Consider the following 16,455-nt stretch of genomic DNA (forward strand, 5'->3'; position numbering starts at 1 on the left):
AATTGTAAATTACTAAATACAGAAAATTATCTGGAAGAAAGAATCAATGAGACTGAGTGCACCTGTGCTGGAACTAAGATTTCAGTTCTCTTCTTTAGGGGGTGAGAACCTTATTACTGAACCCATAAGGTCTCACTCACTGCTGATTCTCATGTAGGATGACTTCTACTGCTTTTCATTGGTCTTTTCAAGTAGTGTGGTTTACAAGGAAGTTTGTGATGCTTCCTTTTGTAAGCATGTAGGTGTGGTATTTTGTCTTTTTTTTTAAGCTATGAAATTGCATAAAAGGCTTGCAGTTCTGTGATTTTAGTAGTGTTCTTTATATGTTCTTTTTGGTTGGTTGTTTGGTTTTTTTATGCTGCCCAGCCTCTTGCTGTCAGATTTGTTTTCTTGAGTGTTCTGTGCCCAGTTTTCTCATACATTTTTTTAGCTGTTTCTAAATGTGCTGTAGACCACACAGCATTGCTATTGGTCTCCTTTTGTACTCCATCCAATGTATATCCTTATTGTGGATACCATGCTTTAGAGGAAATTACGTGTTACTTCAGCTAAGGTCTTTGTGGCTCTAAGGAAAAGAGCAGAAATTATCTGTCTTTACAACACTCGCAATAAAATATCATAAAAGAAGAAGTTTGAAGGATCTCCCTGCTCAAGATTGATCACTGGAATAAAAGCAGTTAGTTGTATCTCTCTTGTTTTAGCTAGGTAGGTTTAAGATTGTCAAGCATATGAAGGCATGAAGGAATAGGGATGAACGGCTGAGGCCTGTGGCAGGACCACAGCTGTATGGATTGGAATCTCCTCTGGGTGTTTTGAAACTGCATTTTGTTGGATCATTTCTTCCCAAGAGGAAAGGGTGTAGTGCATGCTGGTTGTCTGTCATATTTTAATAAATACTAGTAAGTTATTGCAGTTTTCCTAGTTAAAAATAACTGGCTTATTTATGTCTTCTGCAGTTCTATGGGTGTGATAGCAGAACTGCTCATCATTACTACTTTTCTTGGAACCCTTTCCAAACATGGAATAATTTCTCTATGAGGAACAGCTAAGTTAGAACCTGTCAATCTGGAAACGAGATGACATGTCAGGGAGGCATGTGACAGAGCCTTACAAAATCATGGCAGATGGGGAGAGAGTGGACAGAAATTGTAACTCCTCTCTTCCAGTAAATGAACTAGGGGATCTCAAACAAAGCTAATATGAATCAAACTTAAGCAAAATAAACTCTGGCCCATGTCCTCGGTACAGTGGATAGTAGACCTGTGGAATTAATTGCTAAAGGGTGTTGTGGATGCTAAAAGCTTATGTGGATTTTTGAGGGAGTCTGGGTAAGTTCAAGAAAGATAAATGATTTAGGATTTACTAAATATAGAATATCACATCTGGCTTAGCAAGTTCTTTGAGAGGAAACTGCAAGCACATTTGGGGTGTATAATGTGTTCTCAGTCTGTGAGAGCATCTTCTTACAGCTAATGCTGAAGATCAGCATACTCATAGAAATGTATCTCATACTGACCCAATGTAGCTGCTCTCATGCACTTTCCTTATATCCTGCTGCTAAAGCTGACTTTCTAATTATTTTCTAATCCTGATGTAAGAAAATGAAACTGTTACTACATCAGATTCTGAGGGGGGGAAAAAAAAAGAAAAATATCAAAACATCCCTCCTACTTAGCAAGACACTTAGCTCTCCCTCAGTTCCTAATTTTTAAATACTTTTTTCCTCTGTCCCTAGTGAAAATTGTAAATGTGAGGCCGCAGAAACAACAGGAAAGTCTTGCATACATTTATGGGAAAGATGACTGAAGGTGAGGCTAGTACAGAGGAATTTTATTTGCATAATTAAATGACGCAATTTCAAGGAAGGAGAGGGAGACTTCAGCACATGGAACCTGACCCTGACATCCACCATGTTCTTTGTATATGTATCTTGCATATTTACACATTACCACAGATTATTTTTTGAAAAAAAGTCCTGATCTGTTGCATTTGATTTACCGTGAGTAGAACAGAAGTAACTTTTCTTAGAGAAAAATGCATGTAATTGAGCTCTGGCAGTTTATAATTTTGATCAAATTGGTTCCTGCAACCTGGCTTGCCCTGTAAGGGTCTGACACCTTTTTTTCTATTTATTTATATCTCAGTTTTCCTTCCACTTAAATAAGTCAGACTGACCTCCCTTGTCAGCTTTGCTCCCTGAAGGAAGTGGATGTTCCATGTAATGTAGTCTGCTTGTTTTATCACCGTGGAAGTCAAATTCCTTAAAGGTGAAATAGTAAATCACATTTACTGCTGCTCAGTGAATTGCAAATCACATTTTCTCTTTGTGTCCTCTAGGTACGTTTGTCGTCCGTGCGTGTGAAGTATCTCTTCATCTCTTGGTTAGTAGTGTTTATTGGCAGCTGGGTTATGTATGTTCAGTACTCCACCTACACAGAGCTGTGCAGAGGACATGACTGTAGGAAAATAATAGTAAGTATATTTAGCATAACTTTCTAAAGCGTTTGACTAATTCCACAGCCAATTCAGTCAGTGCCCTGTGTAATTTAATCAAATTCTCATATTGAAGTAAGATTACAACTTAGTTACAGATAAAACCACTTGTGTCTCTTAACATTATTTTGATATAGGGTTATTAGAATTGTTTTCTTATATTTTTCTTTCTAGAGTCAGGTGTTGGAAGAGTTGCAGTTGTTTCCTCCTTTCTCAGGCAATTTACTAAATAAATTTCTCCCTGTTTGTTTCAGTGTGATAAATACAAGACTGGAGTTATTGATGGGTCAGCATGTAGTAGTCTTTGTGCTAAAGAAACATTGTATTTTGGAAAATGTTTGTCAACAAAGCCCAACAACCAGGTAAGGCTTTACTCATCCAACCTAGTTTTATTATTTCCCACTGAAATGTTATTGTCTGGAACAATAAGAAGACCTCAGTGTCAGCAAGTTGTATCTATTTAATACAGACTATTTCAAACTTCATTTGCTGTGACATGCAGAGCATGTGTGTGCGTGTATATACAGACATACACACATAAAAATATCTATATATAGAAGATATAATACATACTATTTGTATATACAGTGTGCACCTATATACAAGAGTACAGATTATTCCTGTATGTAGAGGGGTATATTATCATTATATAATACATGTATTCTGGAAACATACATACTGGATCCTTCCACAGTTTGACAGAACAAGCATACTTTTGTACAGCATACTGCTCCTCTGCTCTCCTGCTTCACAGAAACAAGCAGCAGCCTCTTAACAGCCTGTGCCCAGTGGTATTAGTGCCAATATGCTGTTTGTGAAGTGTTTGCCAGTGTAGTTCTCCTGAGCACCTGCAGCAGTTCTATTTGAGGCTGTCACTGTTTGAATTGCTCTGTGCATTGTCTGTGCCCAGGACTCTGTTTGCTGAGCTGTGTTGCCCTTTGACTGCTGAAGCAGTGGTTGGAAGACAGGTAGTCTGCAGATGAACTTGTACAGTGTTTTTTAGCTTTTTCATCTTTTTCTGCATAGATATATTTAGGAATCTGGGGAAATCTGCAAAGTGTTATAAAATGCCAGATGGAGGAAGCTGCTCAACTTGATTTTGGTACTGACCCAGAACCAAGGAAGGAAATAGTCCTATTTGATAAACCAACAAGAGGAACCACTGTTGAGAAATTCAAAGAAATGGTATATGGTCTTTTTAAAGTAAGTATATGCTTATTTATTCTATTTTGACTGAAAGGCTCATTTTCCTGAAGCTGGAAAGAATACCCCATTGTATGAGCCTTGTTCAAGTGCGTATTAGAAAAACAATCAGCACAAAACTAGTTTTTCCCAGAGGTGCTTACCTTGAAGTTTGAAGTAACTAATTATTCATTTTTTTCCTTACTTTTTAAATGATGAAAGTTGGCATTTATCTTGCATGTTTACAGCTGTGACTTGTATTTGTATAGAAAACATGGTAAAAACATTTATTTTTTGGTGCTTTTGAGTTTATGCTTGGGAAGAGATGCTGTGTTGACTGAGCAGCAGGAATCTCTGTCCAGAGTGACCAGTCATACTCGTCCTTTCTGTGTTACCTTACCGTGACAATATTTCTATTGCCTTAATGCTACCCCAGACTTTTCGTAATATAATCATCTTCATCCTCTATTAATTCTGATTTTGGGTGTTCTTTCTTAAAATTCTCTTACTGTTATCATAGCTCCTGTGTCTCCCTATTTGCCCCTGTGTGTGCATTCATGGTAGTTGAAAATGGAACAGTTCTGATTCCAGCAGTGGCTTCTGTGTATTGACACAATTAAGGTGCTTATATCAAATAAGAAAATTAAGCATTTCAGTACACTTAGCGTAAGAGATTTGTACCCAGTGTGTCTTGGTACTTTTTATAGATGGCCAAAATGTAGTTGATAATGTAATTTCTCTACACCTGTAAGGTTTAACCAGCTGAAAACAAAACCTGATATAAACATTTGAATTCTTCATACTCCTACTAAGAGAATATTGAACAAGCTAGTTCATACAATTTTTCTAAAGACTGATGTGACCAAGAATAATGTTTGAATTTTAATGTTTGCATTTTGAAATGCAAAAAACACTAGTACTTTCAGAAGAGCATATGCTTAGTGCCTACGAAAACGGAACAAAAAGGAAGCTCTTCAGGCATCTGATAGCGGGTCCTGTAACATCCACAGCAAATAAAAAGTAGAACATGTAGCACTACCGTGCTATTCATATGAGATAACAGGAGGTAGAGTGACAGATGGATTGGTGGTAGTTAATGAAGTCATGCTTAATCTTTTTTGCTTGTTGCTTTTAGACAAAATTGGGTGAACAAGGAAATCTTTCAGAACTGGTAAATCTCATCCTATCTTTTGCCGATGGAAACAAAGATGGCAGAGTCTCTTTGCCAGAGGCGAAATCTGCGTGGGCACTTCTGCAGCTAGAGGAGTTTCTGTTAATGGTGATCCTCCAGGATAAAGAACATACTCCCAAGTTGATGGGGTTTTGTGGGGATCTCTATGTGACGGAAAGAGTTGAATATACCTCTCTCTATGGAATCAGCCTTCCATGGATTATAGAACTTTTCATTCCCTCTGGCTTCAGAAGAAGCATGGACCAATGGTTCACTCCATCATGGCCAAGAAAGGCAAAAATAGCTATAGGACTTTTAGAATTTGTGGAAGATGTTTTCCATGGACCTTATGGAAACTTCCTTATGTGTGATACAAGTGCCAAAAACTTGGGATATAACGATAAATATGATTTGAAAATGATGGACATGAGAAAAATTGTGCCAGAAATGAACTTTAAGGAAATAATTAAAGATCGTCAGTGCGACTCAGATTTGGACTGCATTTATGGTACAGACTGTAGAACACTATGTGACCAAAGCAAAATGAGATGTACCACAGAAGTAATTCAGCCAAACTTGGCAAAAGCCTGTCAGCTACTTAAAGACTATCTGCTTCGTGGTGCTCCTTCTGATATCCATGAAGAACTAGAAAAACAACTGTACTTGTGTATTGCCCTTAAAGTCACAGCAAATCAGATGGAAATGGAGCATTCTTTAATACTCAATAACTTAAAAACTTTACTATGGAAGAAAATTTCTCATACAAATGATTCTTAGCTTCTTCACCAGCAGAAGGCAGTATTGATGCCTGCCACTAGAAGTGGTCTGCCACATTTGATAAAAACAGTCTGCACCTTTTTTAAAAGATATTTCTTTACTCAGATTTTATTAATGGTTCTTTCACTCTTGCCCTTCAGTAAGTACCTTATGACAGGACTTCTCAAAAAATGAACATGCCACTGAATGATCGGGCAGAGGCCAGAAGTACTTCTGGTGTTCAGTGCTGTGTTATGGAAACAAAAACTCTGCATGCTTGACCGTTCTGTGCACTTTGTCAGATCTTGAACAGGATGAAAGTATTCACTGTGCCACCACATCAACCGATGGAACATCTTCCAGTTCTGTGGAAATCATTGCTCACTTGTGAAATACCTGCGAAGGATTTTTATCGTGAGTAGTTTTCTTAAGAATCACCACTACTGCAAATAATGTGTCCAAGTCCAAGCTGCTGTTAGGAATAAACTGAACTGTGAGATTGAAGTTTACTACTATTTTGGCATGGCAGAATTTGCACATTAATAATTTTTTAACCGTGGAAAATTAGAATTTTATTCTAGAACAGACAGGTTGTAATATGAGACTTAAATCAGATTCTGTTTACACATTTGTTACCTCATGCTTACATCTTGAATGTTTAACTAGTACAACACTTTTTAATTAAGTCATTGTATGGTGAACCAGAGTGGGGGCCAAGAATTTTAGAATATTATTTTTTAAAATCATCTGTGTGGTCTAGCAGCAATACCAGCATCTGTTTCAAAACCTGTAAATTATTGTATTTCAGTTGAAATCTTTAACTTAAATTAAGGTGTAGCAAATACTGAAAAGTAAGGAGTTTGTGGACTAAGCTATTGTATGGAAACTGAAGTTAATTTTCAAAAATACTGATAGCAGAAGTATCCTACCAGTTAAAAAAAGGAAGCTTGCATAGGGTGAGAATCTGCTGTGTAACCTGCGAAACAAGTTAATAGTTGTGCAGTCTTGACTCTTTACTGTCCCTCCAAATTTAGCTACGGACTTTTACTTCTTTTATTTACTTCTTGCAATAGATCAAGAAGATTTATGTGAGAGCTAGACCTGAACTGTAGGACAGAAGCTGGATTGTTCAGGATCGTGGAATATTGCTTAAATTGGAGCCTGAGATAGTAACAGCTAGGAAAGAGCTGGAAAGTAAGTGAGCTGCAGTGTGTTACTGTTATCGGGGTTTTTTTTTCTAGTAGCATCTATGAGTCATTGTGAAGTCTCGAGTAAATAAACACCATCTGATCCTGGCACTCCACACGGCATGACCACTCTACCACCTTTAATATCCCCTTGTTGCTCTTCAGATTTACATCTGTGTTCATAATCTTGCGGAATTGGATGTCCATAAAACGCCTTGATAGTGTGTTAATGTTTAATTTATAGATGCTTTAGGTATAAAGTTATTCAAACCTTAATGATTTTAAAGCCAGTCATCCATATTACTTCTGAATCCCTGCCCCTTAATTCATTCTCAACTTTATTTAAATATTTGAAAGGTTAATTGCTTTAGGTATCCTGTCTTAAATGCAATCCTTGATTAAACTGAAGTACACGGCCACAATAACATCACGACTTCAAACCCTGTGTGATAATATGCAGCTTGGGTTAAGAGGGTACTGTTTTGTGAACAGCAGCTTTTTAATTTAAGAAATACTGTGCTCGTGCTAATTCTTGTCTCAAACTTGCTACTGTGCTCCAACCACAAACTAGTAAGTATTTGTAACCAGCAATGCACTCAAGTATAAAGTGGTCATGTTCTTGGTGAAAAAATCTGAGTGATGGCTAAGAGGTTTTGGGCAGAGAAGATTCCTGCCATTAACAACTGGAAAACATCTTTAATAGTGATTTGTTGTACAGAACCTTCATATTTATTGCTGTTGCATCAAGTTGAAGCTTTTGTTGGAACAAAACACTTGTTTACAATAAATGACAGGCCTCCTTTTCTTTCAAGAGCAGTATTTACACCAACAATCAGTATCTTAAAAGCAAAACAGTCCTCACATAGACTGCTTTACCCATGTTTAAACTGTGCTAACAACTTCAGCAAGTCTAATAGGACACAGCAACATCTGTGAAAATGAGATAGTAGGACCTGGGGGTTCTTGGGTTGGGGGTGCTCCTTGGAGGGGCCATCTCAAGTTATGTTACTGTGCCAGGATGAATTGCCCTGTGGAATGGGATGACTTGGCCTCTGCTCAGGGAAGCCTGAGGTGGCTGAATGTTGCAGGGGGGGCATGTGGGGAGGCAAGTGGAGCACCCGTGGGCTCAGTGGAGCTGTCCCCAGGGAAGGAAGGGCCTTCTGTCCCAGCAGGGACACTCTCTGGTGTCATGGCTGCCAGAGAGTCTGGGAAGGGTCAGAAGGGGAAGTTTCCTTATCAAGGCCTCTGTAACGAAGCACGAATGTGTAACTCAGAAGTGAATTCTCTTATCAGTCATTTAATAATGTCAAGTATTCAGCTTAAGACAGTATCTGTTTCAGTTGCAGCCAGAACCTGGAGGCGAGTTTGTGAAGTGCCTGAAAGCCTAAGGTTACCTGTGGGCAGAGGCTTTAGAACCTACTTTGACTACTCTTGTTCTTTTCCTAAGCTACATCCAGACTGCCCCCTAACATTACACTGAAAAAAAATTATGAAGGACATGTAAAGCCCTTTTTAAAATGTTAAATCTTTTTCTAGTTAGAAGCAGCAAACTCTTATACCTAGTCTTTGATACTCACCATGCCAAAGATTAATTAAATTGATTTCCCCTTCTTACAGGAGTAATTCTAATGCAGCAACCTTGGTCTTTGAAGTCTTATCACCTCTCTTCTCAGTGAAAGTTCAATTCACACAGTACTTTGAAAGGGGGAAAAAAAACCCTTTCAGGTACAGATTATCTAGGTAATAAAAAATATTGTCTTTATTTTTATAAACTATATAAATGAGCCAGTCTTACACCGTTGCTTCCTCAATAAATTTATTGCGGCTTTTTCCAAAGCTTCACAAAAAACTGTGGAAGTTGTCTTAACTATCAGTTCTGCGCTCCTGGGCCCGGAGGAAGCTGGCCTTCTTCTGAGCAACACGGTCTTTCTTCTGAGCGAGGGACATCTTGGGACAATTCCATCTGCAGAGTAAGCACAGAGTACGATATAGTCAAGGCAGAAATAAGCAAAAAGGTGGCCAAGAAGCCTGAAGTGCACCCCAGCTGTGATTAGGAGTGTGATTGAAGAATGATTGTATTCCCACTTCTGTAACATGTTTTATTTTCTTGCACTGACTTAAGGCTGTAGTTAGGGCACCACAAAAAGATGGAAGATTTCTCAAGAGGTAAACCCTGTACTCTTCTGTGACTTAAGTATAGACATGATCAGCCCAATGCAATAGCTACGCCTTGATTTTTCTCCCACACCCCTGAAAAATCAAAATAGTTTAGTACAGACAAAGTAGTGCTCTCAGCTGAAGAGAAGCAGCTTTCCCACTGAAAACACTAAGACCTGAAGATACACACCTCAGAGTTGCAGCTATTCAGGCCACATGCATCCTTCACTTGGAAGTTTTTTTAAATATAGTTAAGAGCTCTTGAATTTCAGATTTCTACTGCTAAAGTTAACTCGTAAATTATACAGAACTGCTTTAATCCTAATCTCATCTACAGTGTGAATTTTGACACAACTGCTATGTGAACTACATTGCTTGTTTTACTGTAACTAAAATATCCCCAACTGAGAAGTCACCTGGATGTTGAAGAGAATGAGAGTTTTACCTCTTTTTCTTGACTTCTCTCTTGGGTTTCTTTTCATGGACTGGATTGTCCCGTATAGCAGCATGGGCTTTTTTATACATTTCTTCCATCTAAAGAAAAAAAGAAATTAAAATTTAAAGTCACCAAAATGGTCCAGCTGTATGATATCAAAAATCCAAGATCCTCCTAGCTGAGCATGCAGTAGAAACCAGTTTCATCACAATATAGCTTGTAATTTGGCATAGTTGCCTTTAAAACACTTCCTTCATATAGGAAAGAACTGCCACAGGATTCAGAAATTCCTTCTGTCACAATGTTAAATTTCAATCTCCAAACCCAAACTCAAGGCATTTAACAGAGAAAGTAATTTTATCCTTATTTTACAGTTAGTTACTCTAGAGCCTTAGTTCCCTACAGAACTTAAAAGTCTCATAACTACAGGCTGGCATCTTGCAGTTGCTGAAGCCTACTTTCAGTGCTGCAGCTTCCCTAGATTTCAATTAAAAGGCAAGCCAGAAAGTTATTCTACCTAGAATAAAACACTTCGTGGTCACTTAATACAAAAATGCTTCACACAAACTCTGGCACCAGACCTGTAATCTTACCACTTCAGACCCTACTGCAGTACCCACTACAAAGCTGCTTAATAAAAGGCAGATGTTGTGAAGCTGTAGCTGCTCTTACAAGTCTTGCAAGAACCACGGTAGTGCCTGCATTGTCCCCAGAGATGCAATAATGCTGCTCTGTCCCAAAGACAATTCTGGCTCCATAATGACAAAATTTTAAGAATACCTTTGCTGGTGGTTAATTAAGACCACTAGATCTCAGCTGTGAAAAACTTTCTAGGAATGTATTGTTTTAAAGCTCCAGGACCACTTACTAGGAAAACCAGGCAAGAATATTCCAGGCAGCAGGACAAGCATCTGAAAGGAGCTTAATACTTGGGAAAAGTGGAAGAAGCACCTCTGTATTCTTACATATTCTCCTAGTGTTTTGCACAAAACACTAAAATTTAAAGCAGTACTAAAATAAAATACAATTGGACTCTGTGGGTTCATGAAATGCTAGCTCCTAGAATACAGCTAGCTTGGGCTATTCTGTGTTCGCCTGGAACACAGAACTACCTAGAGGGTCACACAAATCCTAATACAGATTTGAGACAGAAGCACATGCTCATAGGTGCAACTGCTACAGCTGCAGAAATGACAGACTGTGGTGCAGGATAAGGATTGAGTGGATAGCATGTACAGAAACTTCCAAGTTAATTTCTGTATTGGGGAGGAGGGGAAATGGTCCAGCACAGAATGCAATCCCATAAGCTTTGATTTATAGGCAGAGTGTTAAGCTTCACAGCAGAAAAAAAGGTCCCACTTTTGAAAGTTCTGTGATACACTACACAGCCCTTAATGAAGGAAAAAAATATTTTCTTTCCACAGATAACACACAGCACGAATCACATCATTTTACAGATCAAACTTACTTGCATTACTACAGAAGCCCCTACGCAAGACTTACCAGTATTTCTATTAACGCACAAGATGAGCTAGGTAAATCTTACCCCGTCAGGTGTTACATTGTTCTTTATGTACTGGGAGAACTGTTTCTTGTAAGCGTCTTCATCCTCCTCCATCAGGTAACGCATATAATCTGCAACATTTTGGCCCATGATGTGCTTGCGGTGAACCTCCGCATTAAATTCTTTGCTCTCCGAGTCATAGCCAGGGAAACGTTTGGTACTGTGGAACAGCAGTTACAGTCACGACACTGCCGAATGCTCTAATTCAGAGGCTAAGATCCACACACAAATTACTGATACATCAGATTCTCCTACAGGTAACTGAGGGATAGGGCCCTCTAATGAAAAATAGGAAGCAGAAGTTTTAAGTTCATCTTGGCTGCCATCAGTCCCGTCTTGAAACACTGCAGTACATCACACACACACCATGGACCAACTACAGAGTGTTCAGTCATTGCGAGTGTCATCATGTAGCAGCCAAGTCAGAAAAACTGGACAGTTAGTCAAGAATAGGACAGCATGGGAGAGGGGAGGAAAATACATGAGATATCAGGATTTTCTTTCCTCTACTGCTGCCAGCAGAAAACAGCAGTCAGCTGAAATATGCGATAATTTTAAATGCAGGTGGACTGCTCAGGCTATTGTACTGACAATTGGAGCAACATACCTGGTAAGCACAGGTTTTCATGGTGAAATTAACAACTACACACAATTTGGTAAAGACTTAACAGAACTCTAAAGAATATTTACTTAAGTGCATTCAGTCACTTGACTTTTAGTAGAAGCAACGGTGTCTAAAAGTTTCTCAGCATCTCAGCAGTTTAAAGATTCTCAGCAGCAATATCAGAATTGCACTTGTGGATTAAAAAACAACTGACAAAACCCCCACCAACCCAGAACCTAGGCTACATTACCAAGTCAGAACATATTAACATAAAGTGTTATTAACACTTTAGTTTAAGCAGACTGTCACATACAGAAGCATCTGAGGTGAAGCCTAAAGAAATTCTTCCAAACATGCATTACCTATGAGGGATGGACAGACCACCATCCACTGCACCCTTCAGAGCACCAAAGACTTTGTTTCCAGTGGTAGTTCTGGCAAGACCTGCATCCAGGTAACACGTAAAAGCACCAGGCTTGCCATCCACGCTTTCCACGTTGTATTCATCACCAGTGACTTCAACTTGGCCTTCGTAGATCTTATCGAGGCCAAATTTATTCAGAAGCTGTGGGGAAAGAAAACGCACTTCTGAAATTCTTCCTATTACTTGACAAAAGGTAGAGTCCACCCCTTTAAAATGTGAATCTGCAGTAGAATCATGTTTTTAACAAATTTCTTTACAGAAAGCTTTTTAACAATCACCACTGTAAGAATGTCTGTTATGCTTAAACCTACAGTTCCAACAGCCACACAAGTGATTTTAAGATTTATTCATGAGCCTATGTAGAAAATGGACAGATGCAGGTTACATGTTTTCAAACTCTTCAAGGTACATTTCTTACATTTTCATCTAGACTCCCTCCCTCCACCAAACTTAGGGGCTGAGACTTAAAAGTGGGCTGCTGGAGCTGAAACTCTGTGCTGTCATACATCTGCGATCTGACAGTCACAAAGAGGCCATCAAATCTATATGGTAAAGAGCCAAAGTTATTATTTTGAGAAACCCACAGACTGAGGTGGGCTGACATACCACTCAAGGAAGTGGGCTTTCCCTTTCATAAGAAAACCAGAAAAGCAAGAGCAGCCACCTGCAGGCGCCGTGACATACATACCCTGCGTGCCAGGAGCAGGCCTGTGCAGTAGGCGGCTGCGTAGTTGGTCAGGCCAACCTTCACGCCGTACTTGGGCAGCTCGTGGGCGTAAGCAGCACAGACAATCATGTCGCCTTCAATCCTGGCATAGGCAATCTGACAACGAAACAAACGTTAGTGTGCTCACAATTCCAGGCTCCATTTATTGTTCTTTTGGCATCTGCTTAAGCCAACAGGAATACTGTATGGAGGTGTGCAGCGAACCGCCAACCTCTGTGTGCAAGCTCAAGGAGTGTGGTGGTTTGCTTTGCTGGAGGTTTCTTTGGATTTTTTTCCTTGTGATTTTTTTTTTGGTTGGTTGGTGGGTTTTTGGTAAAGGAATAATCAACTCCTCAAGTAAATATACAAATAATTCAAATCTGTATTAGGACAGCAAAAGTGAATGTCAGGCACAACTTGTAATTACCTCTCCACATAGATTAAGAGGCCAGGAAACGGCCTACAAAATCAACTTTTCAAAGAATCATTATAGATGGGGGTGAATTCTGTCCCACCTTCTGGCACACCTCAGAAAAATGCAAAAAGCATGTGATACAGAGTTTGTGACAACACTGTTGCTAACGTTAGGGAACGATTTTTAATGGGTCTGTGACTATCATCATCTCAGAGGTCTCCCATGAGACAGCAGTACTGTCAGGTATGCTTCTGCTGACTCCCACACCTCCTTTCAACATCCAAAAGTTGTCCCCTTTTTGCAGGATTCCTACATACTGGAAGGGCACTGTCAGTCAGGTGCAAGCACCTGCCACTGATTTTTGAGTTTCAAAAATCAAACAGCCTTGGCAATGACTGAACTGACTGTTCTCAACAGATAATCATTCTATAAAGGAACAACACTTATACTTTTCCAGCTGTCTCTATTTTTAGCTTAACAACATATATTCATGATACAACAAACACGCCTAAGTTTTTAACTTCAAAATTAGTCAAAACATTCTGAAAATCAAACAAGAAAGTGAGCCCAGTGAGAAACTGCGTATGATGCAAGACACAACCGCATACTTCATAAACATGAAAAAATGCTTACTGTTCTTATTTACCAGAAGCCTTTAATCTCACAGGAAAGCCATCATAAGGCCTTGCTGCTTCATATGACCCACATAACATTCATTAAAGCAGTATAGTCTTAGATTGCAAATAACCTCACAGAACATTAACACTAGTAAAACTTTTCTATGATGAACATAAACTATTACTGAAGTTCTGACAACATTAAAGGAACTATTATACAATACAAAATCTGCTCAGATCTAGCCTAAAAATCCCCAGACCCTCCAACTATCCCCCTTCCTCTTCACTTCACCCTGGGAAGGCTGGTGAGCAGGCAGGAAGCACCGCAGGCCTTACCTGGCAAATGATGTCTCTGTTGGTAACACGCACAATCATCCTGTACTTAGGAGTGTTGTACTTGTTTTTATCCTGAATTACCAAACGTTTGCGAGCATAGTAGTCAGTTTTTCCCTCTGAAAAAGCAAGAGTTGCAGTGTAGAAAAATGTGCCAACAAACTAAGAATATTCTTCAATGACATTTATGTTACAGGGAATTTAATACCTCTCCTTCTCCTGAATTTCACTTGGTATCTCTTGAAGTATGCCTTATTCTTGACAACTTTCACAAACCCCTTGGATAAAAAATATAACTAGATGTTATTAACATATAACCATGTAAATCAAGACCATCCTATCTGAACATGCTATGAATAAAACCGTGGTGCAATCAGGAATAAAACGGGTTTTCTTATACATTTAGATAAAAAAAGTCATTTAAATGGGGTAAAAAACCCCAACAGATCAAACCCCACAAATTCTGCCCGTCCCACAGGAACTAATGCATACTTATCCCCATAACTTCGTACAGAAGAAGAAAAACAAACAGTGTATTTGTTAACTGGAGGTCTGTCTGCACGGACCGGAGCAGTGACCGTGGTCATTTCCTGTCACTCGCGCACAGCCAGAGACTTCTCGGCCGCGTTCTGCCCAGGAGCCTCTCCCCATGCAGCCCCAGCCCCGGTCGGTCCGACGGGCACCGGCCGCTCTGTCAGAGCCGGCACCTCCGCCCCGCGGCCCGGACCCGACCCCGCCCCGGGCCGGCGGAACCCGGCCGAGCGCGGCCCAGGCCGACAGCGCGGCCGGTGCCGGGGCCGGGCCGTGCCCGCCGGAGCCGCTCGCTGCCGCCTGCGGCGCAGCCCCAGCCATGGCAGCCATTGCCACGCCGGCAGCCGCCCCGGGCCCGCCGCAATCGGGCTCCATCCGCTCGGGCGCGGCGTCGCGGCGGGTGCCGGGCTGCAGGCGCAGACCCCCCGAGCCCCCTCGATCCCCGCGGGGCCGGTACCGACCATCGTGCCAGGCACTGTCCGGTCCCACAGGCCGGGGCCCGCTCCGCACGACAACTGCGCTCCGCAGCTCCGGGGAAAAGGCCGCGCGCCGCGCGCAGCCGCAGCTCCTGCCTGCCCGCCGGGGCGGGGCGCCGCGCGCGCCCTGCTGCCCCCTGCCGGCCCGGAGGAGCCGCCGCGGTCCGGGCAGCGCCCGCGGGCACCCCGGGACGGGCCCCGCACATCTTCGGCGCTCCCGCGGCTCTCCCGCAGCACCGGCGGCGTTCCTTGGGCATCCCCCCGCGCTCGGCACTGCTGCGGCCACACCCCCACTACTGCGGCCAGTGCTGCTCCCCCCTCTTCAACAAAGACATTGAGGTGCTGAGCGGGTCTAGAGATGGGCATCGAAGCTGGTGAAGGGTCTGGAGGGTAAGTCCTAAAAGGAGCGGCTGAGGGAGCTGGGGGTGTTTAGGCTGGAGAAAAGGAGGCTCAGGGGAGACCTTATCGCTCTCTAGAAGTACCTGAAAAGAGCTTGTAGTGGGGCGGGGGTCGGCCTCTTCTCCCAGGCAACCAGCGACACGACGAGAGATCACAGTCTAAAGCTGAGCCAGGGGAGGTTTAGGTTGGACATCAGGAGGAATTTCTTTACAGAAGCGGTGATTTTTGGAATGGACTTCCCAAGGAGGTTGTGGAGTCACTGTCCCTGGAGGTGTTCGAAGAAAGACTGGACGTAGCACTCGGTGCCAGGGTCTAGTTAATATGGTGGTGTTCAGTCAAAGGTTGGACTCGATGGTCTTTTCCAACCTAATTGATTCTATGATTCTGTGATATCAGAGAAATGCAATTCTAAGGAAGAAAATAATATTGCTGTCATCTAACACCTGCATGTAATGCATGATCACTTCCAAGTCTCCTTTTGTTAACTACCTAAGCAGTTATTAGCCAGAGATATAGCACAGCAAAGGGGTTTGTAAACAGAGAATAATCAATAAATTTGATGTTAAAAAACTCACCAATTATGGAAATATGACAGTATTTTAATTTCCTTCATTTTCTAGGGAAAATTCTCACAACTGACCAAACAGCAAGTAAGTAAAAATACCAAACCAATCAAAAACCCAGTTGAATGCTGTTCTTACGAAATTAAAGATTTGTTAAATTATGATTAAATTATAGATGCTTGGGATTACTGATATTTGATGAATTAAAGCAAGAATTGAACATATGCTTATATACATATATATGTATATCTGTATACACACTGGACCAAACAGGTCAAATGGCATCAGATTTCTTGACATTGTCAAAGATGTCTTGACATTTTTTCCAGATGTATTTATTTGGTTATTCTCATTCATTTTCCTTAAAAAAACCAAGAACCCACCTCACTAGTTATACGTAGACCAATATTTTAAAAAGTTTTTAATGTGATATAAATAACC

General features: G+C 40.9%; 3 protein-coding genes and 1 non-coding gene across 5 annotated transcripts in view; 2 read left to right on the top strand and 2 right to left on the bottom strand.

Annotated features, from left to right (window-relative positions):
• Positions 1 to 7,595, top strand: part of DIPK1A (divergent protein kinase domain 1A) — a 14,915-nt gene extending 7,320 nt beyond the window's left edge. The window contains exons 2-5 of the mRNA XM_027880002.1: positions 2,338 to 2,472; positions 2,748 to 2,855; positions 3,520 to 3,696; positions 4,811 to 7,595. Coding sequence (XP_027735803.1) covers positions 2,338 to 2,472; positions 2,748 to 2,855; positions 3,520 to 3,696; positions 4,811 to 5,623 — 1,233 coding nt within the window. The 3' untranslated portion in view covers positions 5,624 to 7,595. The remainder of the gene's footprint in view (positions 1 to 2,337; positions 2,473 to 2,747; positions 2,856 to 3,519; positions 3,697 to 4,810) is intronic.
• A 996-nt stretch (positions 7,596 to 8,591) lies between these two features.
• On the bottom strand, positions 8,592 to 15,165 carry RPL5 (ribosomal protein L5). The gene is made up of 8 exons (XM_027880004.1): positions 15,038 to 15,165; positions 14,254 to 14,323; positions 14,049 to 14,164; positions 12,663 to 12,797; positions 11,913 to 12,115; positions 10,929 to 11,106; positions 9,392 to 9,480; positions 8,592 to 8,752 (listed from the first exon to the last, which is right to left on the bottom strand). Exons 1-8 carry the CDS (start codon positions 15,038 to 15,040, stop codon positions 8,653 to 8,655), a joined length of 894 nt encoding a protein of 297 aa, XP_027735805.1. The 5' UTR covers positions 15,041 to 15,165; the 3' UTR covers positions 8,592 to 8,652.
• Positions 11,265 to 11,361, bottom strand: LOC114055646. The gene has a single exon (XR_003570789.1). It is a non-coding gene; the product is annotated as a small nucleolar RNA SNORD21 (small nucleolar RNA).
• Positions 15,166 to 15,288: 123 nt separating the features above from the next.
• EVI5 (ecotropic viral integration site 5) overlaps positions 15,289 to 16,455 on the top strand; it is a 77,990-nt gene continuing 76,823 nt past the window's right edge. For both annotated transcript variants that reach the window (XM_027879991.1, XM_027879992.1), the window contains exon 1: positions 15,289 to 15,442. The gene's annotated coding sequence lies outside the window, so the exon portion shown is untranslated. The remainder of the gene's footprint in view (positions 15,443 to 16,455) is intronic.

Source organism: Empidonax traillii, unplaced genomic scaffold (genome assembly GCF_003031625.1).
Source record: "Empidonax traillii isolate 1590-97213 ecotype Southwest subspecies unplaced genomic scaffold, ASM303162v1 scaffold62:size2133460, whole genome shotgun sequence".
NCBI classification, from domain to species: domain Eukaryota; kingdom Metazoa; phylum Chordata; class Aves; order Passeriformes; family Tyrannidae; genus Empidonax; species Empidonax traillii.